At 45.8% G+C, this 12310-nt stretch overlaps 1 protein-coding gene across 1 annotated transcript in view; it reads left to right on the top strand.

The window, feature by feature from the left end:
• The window catches only part of ADAMTS15 (ADAM metallopeptidase with thrombospondin type 1 motif 15), a 91208-nt gene extending 83295 nt beyond the window's left edge, over positions 1-7913 (top strand). Inside the window, exons 5-8 of the mRNA XM_088476276.1 lie at positions 1790-1967; positions 3485-3660; positions 3983-4158; positions 6766-7913. Coding sequence (XP_088332402.1) covers positions 1790-1967; positions 3485-3660; positions 3983-4158; positions 6766-7507 — 1272 coding nt within the window. The 3' untranslated portion in view covers positions 7508-7913. The remainder of the gene's footprint in view (positions 1-1789; positions 1968-3484; positions 3661-3982; positions 4159-6765) is intronic.
• Positions 7914-12310: the final 4397 nt, after the last annotated feature.

The raw sequence follows: 12310 nt of genomic DNA, 5'->3' as shown, positions 1-12310 counted from the left end.
GCAGCACAACGCCGATGTGAGATCACGGAGCAATGAGCCGGTTGTTATTCGCTGAACAGAATGACAGACCGAGACTGTACAACTAGAAAATTAACTACGAACAGGTTCACATTTCTGCTAATAAAACTTTATCATTGGAAACAGAAACTGTAAAAACACAACTCCATGGTCATGTTCTTCTTATTAGCCCAAAGTGCTCTCAAAATCAGGAAAATCCACTACGTTACATGTAAAAGTCTATATGGGTTTAGTAATAGGTTCCGAGATTATGAACCTGTCCTTATTTCGGCCAGTTCGTTGTTAAATTTAAAGCGGCAATCAGTTCTACGGCGAAAGCAGCCTTATGACTGATTGCCGCTTTAAATTTAGCATCAAACTCGTCTAAAATCACACCGATTCCATTTTCTCAGGACCTATTACATAACCCCTATACGTAGAATTGTTAACTACATAAAAAGTCATTTGGCTTGATGCTGGGTTGAACTACGTCTGTATTTTGTGGGTTTTCGGAATGCGCATACCCTGGAACACAACTACAGTATTGTTTCGGTGCACACACACCTGATTTACGATTAACTTAAGGCCCATAGGGGTCTATTTACTAAGCTGTGTTAGGAGATCAAGTGAACGGTTATAAGGAACCAGCCAATCAGCTCCTAGCTGCCATCTCACAGCCTGTGTTTGAAAAATGACAGTTAGGAGCTGATTGGCTGGTACCATATCACCGTTCACTACATGCCTACCCTCCCGGTTTTCGCGGGAGGCTCACGATTTTTCGGGTAACCCCCCGCACCCCCAGAAGGGTAGGCATTTCTCCCGTATTCTGCCCACTTCCTAGTGAAGTGGGCAGAATGAGGAGAATACCCGCGGCGATCGCGGGTCTCCGTGAAGGGGGCGGGGGCTTAAGATGTGATTCTGCATGAATCACAGCATTTGGTCCCGCCCGCTATGTAAATTTTACCCAATCGCGGCAGTTTTGCCGTGAGGGGGCGGGGCTTAATGACACAATTCATTAGGCCCCGCCCCCATCGGCCCCCTGCTGCTTCTCTTACACGGGCTTCTCGCGGGAAGAGATTCTGAAAGGTAGGTAAGTATGCGTTCACTTGATCTCCTAATACAGCTTAGTAAATAGACCCCATAGCGTTCCGAGTCCAGTGACAGGGTACCATCTTCGGATCCAGGGTCATTTCTGGCCTTATATGTTCCTTTAGTCCTCAGCAGGTTGTGAGGTAAGGTGAGTATTAGGCTGGTACGTTATTTATGCACAGAAGCGGTTTTCATGTCTATTGCTTTGGGCAGCCAAATCTATCCCCAATAAGGCCGGGGACATCATGTTATGTGTATATAGGTAGAAATGAAAGGATATGTCTGTATAAATGACTGACCATGTAAGGTAAATTAAACTCCAGGTATAAATACTATGTGTTACTCTGACTGTGCTAGAGATGCCAGATTAGCACGTTCCATACCGAAGTCCTTGGCACCGCTGAGAATAAATAAACGCCTGACCCGGTTCCTGTAACGCTTCCCCCTGTGGATCTGCCCACACTTGTACTCAGGTTCATTCAGAGTCTGTCACTTTCTCTCCATTATTATTACACAGTGATCCTATTGTAACAGGTGGTCTGCCCCGCGCACTGCAGAATTTCCCTCTGCGGCACTAACATAGGCTGCAGCGCTGTACAGTGGGAAAGGGCTGAAGCTGTAGAACAGGAATAGAATGATTGTGTAGATGGAAAGAGCAAGGATAAAAATGGTGGCTTATCGGCTCTCCCATTCTATTGCACAGGTGGATGGTTCCTGGGGAAAGTGGAGCCCATATGGACAGTGCTCCCGGACGTGTGGTGGGGGCGTTCAGCTGGCGAAACGAGAATGTAACAATCCAGAGCCATCACATGGAGGAACCTACTGTGAGGGGTTACGCGTGAAGTACCGATCCTGTGCACTGATCTCCTGCCCCGATACTGGTGAGTAACCAGCACACACTGGTGTACAGTACTGTGTATATTACACTGATCTCCTGCCCCGATACTGGTGAGTGATCAGTACACACTGGTGTACAGTACTGGGTATATATTATACTGATCCCTGCCCCGATACTGGTGAGTGACCAGCACACACTGGTGTACTGTACTGTGTATATATTATACTGATCCCTAGCCCAATACTGGTGAGTGACCAGCACACACTGGTGTACTGTACTGTGTATATTACACTGATCCCTGACCCGATACTGGTGAGTGACCAGCACACACTGGTGTATTGTACTGTGTATATTACACTGATCCCTGACCCGATACTGGTGAGTGACCAGCACACACTGGTGTACTGTACTGTGTATATTACACTGATCCCTGACCCGGTACTGGTGAGTGACCAGTACACACTGGTGTACTGTACTGTGTATATTAGACTGATCTCCTGCCCCGATACTGGTGAGTGACCAGTACACACTGGTGTACGCTACTGTGTATATTACACTGATCCCTGACCCGATACTGGTGAGTGACCAGTACACACTGGTGTACAGTACTGGGTATATATTATACTGATCCCTAGCCCGATACTGGTGAGTGACCAGTACACACTGGTGTACTGTACTGTGTATATTACACTGATCCCTGCCCCGATACTGGTGAGTGACCAGTACACACTGGTGTACTGTACTGTGTATATTACACTGATCACTGACCCGATACTGGTGAGTGACCAGTACATACTGGTGTACTGTATTGTGTATATTACACTGATCCCTGACCCGATACTGGTGAGTGACCAGTACACACTGGTGTACTGTACTGTGTATATTACACTGATCTCTGCCCTGATACTGGTGAGTGACCAGCACACACTGGTGTAGAGTACTGTGTATATTACACTGGTTCCTGCCCTGATACTGGTGAGTGACCAGATCATTTAGGTGTACAGTACTGATACTGATGGCCAGTACAAACTGGTGTACAGTACTGTGGGCCTGATTCAGACCCGCTCGCAAGCGGTTGAGCGCTCGCAAGCGGGTCGATGGTGTGCTCTGCGCACGTGCAGCGGCCGCACTGCGCGTGCGCAAGCCCTGGAGCAAGAGAGAAATTCTCTCGCTCCGTGGCTCACTACAAAAGGGGCGTCTGTCGATGTTGATCGACAGCTCGCCCCGTTTTGTAAGCGTGGCGGGGGGGTGGCTTCACAAACAGAGGCATTCCCATGCGAACGCCTGCCGTTAGTGGGCGGCCCCACTGACATCACCAGTGATGTCAGTGGGAGAGCTTCCGGCTCTGTTAGAGCCAGAAGCTCTCTGGGGCTTGCGGCCATGAGACCCTACCACAAGGGTCTCTTCGCAAGCCCCAATGATCGCGATGGTCTTGAACATGAGGAAAAGAGGACCTGCCCGTGAGAGCGCTTACATTTATATATAATACTATCTATATTATAGAGAATATTATTATTATAGAATTATTTACAGAGAAAGTGCTCTTGTTCTGTGTTGCAGGAAAAGGTTTTCGGGAAGAGCAGTGTGAGAGGTTCAATGGTTTCAACCAGAGCACAAATCGACTTACCTCCGCTGTAGGGTGGGTCCCTAAATACACCGGGGTGTCACCGAGAGATAAATGCAAGCTGATCTGCAGAGCTAATGGCACTGGTTACTTTTATGTGCTGGCTCCAAAGGTTAGTATAAGGCACTGCCATCATCAGCCAGACGTGCATGGCTAAGAGATGTATCTTGTCAAACAAACTTCTGAAAATTGCTTTATAATATGGATTACACTATGTATATTTATTAAAATTGCCAAAGGTGAGCCGTCTTCTGATATGGTGGTGGTTAAATTCCACTTTAATGCATGAAGTACGTAACCTACTCCTGGCTCCTTCTGCAGATACGTGCCCTGTTCTCTGAATGTCTTGCGCCATGCTCTCCTGGCAGCATTAGGAGAGTGTGTGCTCTGACAGCTGCAGCAATGTGTGACATTGTGATTCTCATACCACACAGGTGGTGGATGGCACCCCATGTGCTCCTGACTCCACGTCCGTGTGTGTGCAGGGCAAGTGCATTAAAGCTGGGTGTGATGGTCAACTGGGTTCCAAGAAGAAGTTCGACAAGTGCCGGGTGTGTGGTGGGGACAATAAAAGCTGCAAGAAGATCTCTGGTCTTTTCACTAAGCCCATGTGAGTGCCCAGCAATGGTTCCTTTCCAGAAAGAAATGTCAGGCTGAAGCAGCCGCTCCCAGATCTCTGCAATCCCTGGGAAGTTCCGCCACAGAGTGCATCGTGTTAGCCAAATTTCTTTAAAATGCTTCTGACTTTTTATTGGTTATGTCTACCTTTGTGGGGGGAAATGTATTACGAATATCCTGAACATTGCGGGTGTGGATTAGCAGATAGACAGTAATTAGAAAGACAATGCCTAGATCAGTGATTTTCAACCTTTTTCAACTTGCGGCACGCCGAAAAAGATTTTAAAATGGCTAAGGCACTCCATCAGTCCCTCGCGGGAAAAAAACACACACACATTGGCCCCATGGGAAAAACACTCACAAATTGGCCCCCCCCACAGGAAAAAGAACAGACATTGGCCCCCACAGAAAAACAAACACACACATTGCCCCCCACAGAAAAAAAATAAAACACCATGGCCACCACAGAACAAAAACAAACACATTGGGCCCCACAGAAAAAAAATACAAAACAAAATGGACTACACAGAAAGAAAACAAACTCACATATTGGCCCCCACAGAAGCAGAACAATCACATTGGCTGGTCCCCACAGAAGAATAAAAAAAACAGAAAAAAAATCACTTTGACTCTCTGAAGAGCCCAACACTGTCCGGGCCAGTAGTACAAGTAAAGTCAGCTCTGACTGCACTGACCTCGCGGCACACTTGACAACTGCTTGCGGCACACTAGTGTGCCACGGCACAGTGGTTGAAAAACGCTGGTCTTGATAGACACCAGATGTTAGACAGTCAATAGGTCGACTGGGACAAAAGGTCGTCAGGGACAAAAGATCGACACACTAAAGGTCGACATGTAAGAAGATCGACAGGTACAAATAGTCGACGGGTTCAAAAGGTCAACATGAAAATGGTTGACACAAAAATGGTCGACACATGATTTTTTTTATTTATTTTTTTAGCCCAAATCTTCACCAAACCCTCCCCTTGGTGCCTAACTCTAACCCTTGCTCCTTGTGCCTAACCCTAACCGTTGGGGTAAATGCCTAACCCTAAAAATAAAATAAAAATCATGTGTCCACCATTTGTACCTGTCGACATTATTACATGTCGACCTGTAGTGTGTCGACCTTTGTCCCCAGTCGACCTATTGACTAAAACATCTGGTGTCTATCTAGACATTGTCGACCTTTTTACTGTCTAGCTATAGTCCGAACCCCGGACATTGCACACCCTGTAAGGAACTAGTTCTGTGTGTATATACATTTTTGTCAATTTGGTGCAGAAGCTCAATTTTGCTTAGAATTTTGGTGCATTGTTAATGATAATACAGGCAAAGAAATACAGCAAACGACGGCCTTGAGGAAATGCACAACGTCACGGTGCAATGGCTGTGACTGCCTGAGTAACGTGCAGGTTTTTTAGAAGTGGAGATGTTGCCCATAGCAACCGATCAGATTCTACTTATCATTTATCTAGCACCTTCCAGAAGATATCAGCTAGAATCTGATTGGTTGCTATAGGCAACAACTCCACTTCTGAAAACCAGCACTTTAATAAATATATGCCCCCTGGTGTATTTCGTGCCACTTGTTTCATAACAAATTCCTCCATATCTGGATCTTAGCCTGAGTGATGCCTAAAAACAAGACAGGTGACCCTCCTCCAGCCTCGTGGCTATGTCTTAGCTGCTAGGACACACCGAGGAGCTGTCAGAATTGATTTGCAGATAGAACCATTTTTTTTAGGCCGGGAAAAGATGGGACAGTGAGCTGCAGATCCCATAAATTCAGGTGTCCATATTTCATACTCTACAATAAAGAACGGGGTATGAGATAAATACTTTACAGTCGGATTGTGGTGCCCACCCGGTCCAGGGACACATTGCTCTTACAGCACCTGCAAGATGCAACTGAAGGGTATCCGCCTTCTGACCGGGTGGGCTTGGTGTGGAAGTACCTCTAAGGCTGGGTAGACACTCAACAGATATATCTGAAGATGATGGTTGTTCGTACACACTGACCAACTATCATCTGTGTCCAGTGTATAGAAGGGGGCGGTACCCGCTGGCCGGGGGGGCGGGGCAGGTCCTCCCGCGGCTGCCGGTGAGGTGCACAGGCGGTCTGCCGACATATCTGTCCATCGGCTGTGCAGCACAGCCAATGCGATGTCTGTGAATGACGTCGTTCACAGACATATCGCGGATACACACTGGCCGACGGCCAGCAGATATATTGGCCAATCAATTGAGCGGCATATATATCTACCAGTGTGTACCCAGTTTAGATTGTACAGGCTGAAGGCAACTGGATTTGTTAATAGTGTTAAAACTGGGGGTAACAAGCAGCTCTTTTCTGTGTCAGGAGATCCAGGCTAGTGCCATGAAGGCCAAGATTCAATTTGCATTGTCTCATGTTGGTCTGTATGTTTATTTTGCCCAAAAACTCAAACTGCAATTAAAGTATTCAGAAAAAGGTGTATAACCCAGCGTATGGAATTTTTGCTATTGTTGGGGCTTATCGTGTGTTGCTCCTGTTTAAAATAACATTTAGAATCTCTTCCATTATTTCCTCAACTGACATATTCCCCCTTCTTTACAGACACGGATATAATTTTGTCGTTACGGTCCCCTCTGGCGCCAGCAATTTGGATGTGAGACAACGTGGTTATAAGGGTCTGATTAACGACGACAACTACCTAGCAGTGAAGAACGGGCAAGGACGTTACCTGTTGAACGGGAACTACATTGTGTCTGCGGTGGAGCGTGACATTCCGGTACGGGGGAGCCTCTTGAAGTATACCGGTACAGGGACCGCCGTTGAGGCATTGCAGGCTGTCAATGGGATTCAAGAGCCGCTGACTGTAGAGGTGTTATGTGTTGGAAAAATGACTCCTCCACGGCTCAGGTACTCCTTCTACATACCACGGGAAAAGAAAGATAGTAAGGCCGGGGATGTGATCAGTAATAGGCTTGCTGCCCTTCCTCCTCCTCCACCCCGGCCCAGACCCCAGTCCCACTGGACGCCAGGTAATTGGGGACAGTGCTCGGTTAGCTGTGGTGACGGACAGCAGACCAGACTAGTCGAATGCCGTGACCCTTGGGAACAACTGGCGTCAGACTGCCAAGCCGCCCTGCGGCCTCCGGAGATAAGGACCTGTGGTGACCCGTGTCCGATATGGGAGGCTGGAGAATGGACAAGCTGCTCTAAAACCTGCGGCCGGGGATTTAAAAGACGGCAGTTGCGGTGCAGTGCTGGAGGAAAAGTCGCTCTACCTAGAGAGCACTGCAAGTTGACGAGAAAGCCTCAGGAACTAGACTTGTGCATCCTTCGACCATGCTAACTCATGGGACCAGGAATAATAATAATAATAAAAAAAAAAAAAAAAACGGGTGACAAATATAGAGCAGCACTCATGTCTGCAAATGGCACTGAACTATGGAGATGTGCTATAAACCGGTGGCCCCTTATTAATGACCAAAAAAAAAAAAAGTTTACTGCTGAAAACCAGAGTAATGACCGCAATGGTTTGGAACAAAAGGGACATTTGAAGGCTAATGCTTTGCACTTTTTTATTAGCGTGTTTTCTTGTGTTAGTGTCTATTGTCTTTTTTTCTTTCAGTGTCAAGGCCGGATCATTTTGCAGTTGTTTATAGGACACTCACTGCGAAGGGTAGCTGTTTTTTTCCTACGATGAGTTGTATGACGCAACTCTTCGGTAGTGTTAAATGTACCGATGGGTTTGTGAAAAGAGTTATCTCACTGTCATGTCGCTTTATGTTTTTGCCGTCAGGAATTTAGGATAGAGTGCCTCACGTATTTAATAAGCAGCTAGCCAAAATTTCAGTAGCTCCGTGATGTCCTCAATCCATTGCAGTGCACGGTGTACCGTGTCATCCCTCAAGAGAAAATGAGGACTGCAGTAAATAGGTGCGAGCTTCAGTAATAGCAGGGTTGGCGAGGCCTTGCTGAAACTGCTACAGGCATAGCTGTCACGGCTAAGGTTGAGGTCATGAAGGAGAATAAAAGCATTAGTAAGGGTGAAGAGGCACTATACTCTAACATTCAGCCAATGCAGCTATTTAGTATTATGGCATCTTTCACTCATTGGATGATTGGTCATCTATGATCAAAACATGCAATAGAGATTTCCATAAAATGGACGAATAAGAGGATGAGTTCAGGGATGAAACACGGGATCTGCCATATCAATGTAGGGAGTCAATTAAGTCAACAAAATGATCAAAGGAATTGCAGGGATCTTTTATAACACGGAGAGCCATTCTCACCTGTATCCCCAAACTACAATTCAGTCCCAAAAACAATTGTGTTGAACTTTGATATTTTTAGTCACAAGCAACATTGTCCAACATCTCTACTTAACTCTATCAGATGTTTTTAGATCTGCCTCCGACTTTCATCAGGGCTGTGTGGCAAATATGGGATTAAACAAACCTCTAAAATAATCTACCTCTATGTATCTCCTGTATGGGATGATGGAGAGGTGAGGGGCTTTAGACATTCGTATTTATGGGACTGGCATGGAAGCAGGTCTCTGTCATTCACAGTCAACAATTGAGCCCTAATACACTGACGCGTTTCACTCAATGAAATGACAGGGATGTAGATTCTCTGTTGATCGTACTGTTTCTTACTTTAAAAGGTGCTAAAACAGAGTTGTCCAGTTAAGGTCCTCTAGACATAATACAACCTTACATAAGTCAGATCAGACTTACTGTAGGTGATCGGTGGCTCTTTGTGTGATATTTCAGGGTTTGATGGTACATGTAGTTCCACTACTAGACAGTTGTGTTTTATGAACAAACGCTCTGTTGAAAGCACTGGTATTTTTCTTGAAAATTAAGGACATGACATTAATGAAGTACATATGAGTCCCCTTTTTTTTGTATAGCAGAATTCATTAGTACTTCAAACAGTTGTATATATTCTATAAGGAGACATTCAGTAATATTAAATAGTCAGGCATTTGGTACTAACCTATGACCACGATGATAAATCTGAACAAGTTAGATCGATAACTATTACGCGGCAATAATATAGATGATATAATATTATAGATCACCTAGATGTATGAAGAAACACCCACAGGGTCAGGGGCTAATTGCTAATGCGATCCCTTAACATCTCCTCTGGAAGCCGTGCGCTCTATTGCGCATACGGGGTCAGTGGATCCCTTTCCGGTAACTCTTGCAGAATGTAACCTATAGACTCCGCGACTAGTAATCGGGGGTCAATCTCCAGCATGCATCACATTCAGGAGCTTGGTAAATTCTGCAAAAAAGCAGCCCCATAAATGCCAGGAATACTTAATATTTGCGAATCCCCTCCTCAAAACAAATGTTTTCGGGGGGATATTGCACAAATATTCATTGACAAATAGGCCCCTGATATCACTTTCAGACAGAAAAGCCAAAATCCCGGTTTTTACCCTGCACTCAAACTTTGAGTCCCGGGTCGTTGTGCCGGTACCAGCCTGAACCCCCCTTCAGACAGAAGAGCCAATTACCGGGTCAAACATTTCTACCTGGTAATTTGCTGATTGAGACAGAAAAAATATCTGTGTTAAAGGGTCAACCCATCTCAAAATTCCCAGGTCTCTGACTCTGGTAAAAAAACCTGGGTCGAAGTCCTGGGAATTTCGACCTGGTTTGACCCTTTCAGACAGAAAAAGGACCCGTGTTGATCATCAAATTACAATGAAGAAATGTTTGACCTGATAATTTGGTTCTCTGTCTGAAAGGGGTATACAGTAAAAGGGGGTTTCCACTACGCGACCTGAAAGTCTGAACCTGTAGCTTTCAGACCTTCAGGTCGCCGAGGTACGGTACCCACACTGAACGGCATTCACTGAACGACGTTCAGTGCAGGAGCCCGACCTCCTATCCCTGAACATGCCGAAACTGACATCCGTCTTCAGGTTGACGGGCATGTTCAGTAGACAGTCGGGGTGGGCAAGGACCTAGCGTGCAGGTGCATCACTGGTCCTTGCCGGCTATCCATTACCGGCCTTTGTGAACATTGCGACCAAAACCTCCTGGTTTTGGTCGGATTGTTCACAAAGCCGGGTAATGGATGGGCCCCATAAGTGTCTTAAGGGGGGTATCCACTTAGCGATTTAACCAAGCGATTGCACGACAACGACTTAGTTATCGTGCAATCGCTTGCAAATCGTGCATGCATCGGGCATGTTTTGGTCGGAAGCGACCAGCGATGCGCATGCCCGCTGGTCGCTTCTGACATCCGACATCGCCCGTACATGCTGGTCAACCTGACGATCTCGTCAGGTTCAGCATGTGCGGGGATGAGGGATGTGCCGGGACTGAACGAGTGAACGTTCAGCCTAGACACATCACTAGACATACAAACGAGAACACGACAGCAATATCGTAATCGTGCTCTCGTTTGTATATCTATAAGTGGATACCCGCCTTAACAGGTTTTAATCAGGCTTTCCATTGTCAGGGACAAATGTAAGAAGAGCTATAGTATCCTGAGTACACATCAGTCATCTTTTATTTCTCTATCTTATATACAGATATAGAAAACATGTATTTTCATAAACAGTCATTTTCATGTGAATAGTGTATTGCTGAGTGACATATCATGAATGTCAGTGACATTTTTAGGAGAATACAGGCTTAAAGAACTCATTAGTCATTTCCCAGTGATAAATCGCACACCTGATCCTTTAATTGTTAGGGACTCTCTCCAGCAGACAGGATGTTTATTTTCACATTCTATATAAGCTGCAATTTGGTGACTGTCTATAAGGCACACAGGCCCAGCCGCCTCCGTGTCATTTTCCCCCATGTCAGTGAGCTTTCGGTCCCCAGGACAGAGAGCGCTAAACTCTGGGACACACTGATGGAGGGTGAGGCCTGTATGCACTGCGTACAGTCATTTATTTTAGGCTTGCAAAGAAAAGGAAAGTAAACATGTTATTATTACATGCTAATACATGCACACTTGGGAGAAAGCGAATCGAACACATTAAAGGTGTAAGATTGAAATGACAATTACGGTGTAGAAAAGTCTTTCAAGTCCAATAAAAGTGACTGTATCCTGTAATGGTAACAGGGCATAATGACTGAAGTATGTGTTAATGAGAAGAATTCTGGAGCACCTCCTCGATGGACATCCCTGCGTCTGACATATGTTTTCTACTCTTCCCAAAACATACTACATGTCGGCTCAGCCAAGTCTGCAGCGAGTGGTCATTCCACCTGGCCAATAAACATGGATGACATTTGGAGATAGCATCTGCTCTAGATAAAACAATCACTGATTGGCTGATGTTGGAAGGCAGAGAAGGGCTGATGACCCCACATGGGACTGCTGTGTTCCTCTGTATTATATGTTTTTGTACATTTATTTTTCAGTATTTTTGATACAGCAATGACACAGACAAGCCAAGGTACAGGCTGTATGTATATAAATATGTATACTGTGTATACTCTCTATAGGCATGTGTGAGGAGAAATAAACATGTACAGACCCAAGTAAACCCTTGGTGTATGTACTGCACAAAGTCAGTTACTTTATTGTTCTCTGTTGTCACTTTGACCCAAAATGGCCATTTCTGCTATTTATAACATGATTTAATTTTGGGGGGGCTAGACCCCACTAGGGTGCCTATAATAATCATTCTCAGGTCAGTGACATCATTGTGTCCACACCTTTACTATTATTATCCGTTATTTATATTGTGGCGTCTATCTACTAAACTACAAGGGGTCCGCAGCGCCTTACAAAGGGCACGAACAGATAATAAGCAAAAAGCGAGCGCTCGCTCTGAATCAAGGGGGGCGCAGGTTTTTTTTAGTTGCGGCCTCTTGGCCGCTCGCATAGCTGTGGGTTACCACCCACAGCTATTGCGAGCGGCCATGATGATGGTCGCGATGGTCAACCATCGGTAGGGTCTTGTGGCCGCAAGCCCCAGAGAGCATCTGGCTCAAATAGAGCCGGAAGCTCTCCCACTGACATCACTGGTGATGTCAGTGGGGCCACCCACAAACGGCAGGCGTTCGCATGGGAAAGCCTCCATTTGTGAAGCCACCCCCCCTCCACGCCTACAAAACGGGGCGAGCTGTCGATCAACATCGACAGCCGCCCCTTTTGTAGTGAG

The sequence above is a fragment of the Taudactylus pleione genome, unplaced genomic scaffold (assembly GCF_031769625.1).
Source record: "Taudactylus pleione unplaced genomic scaffold, aTauple2 ptg000185l, whole genome shotgun sequence".
Lineage (NCBI taxonomy): Eukaryota > Metazoa > Chordata > Amphibia > Anura > Myobatrachidae > Taudactylus > Taudactylus pleione.
Note: the sequence above shows the minus strand (reverse complement) of the source record. Positions and strands in the feature narration are given on the sequence as shown.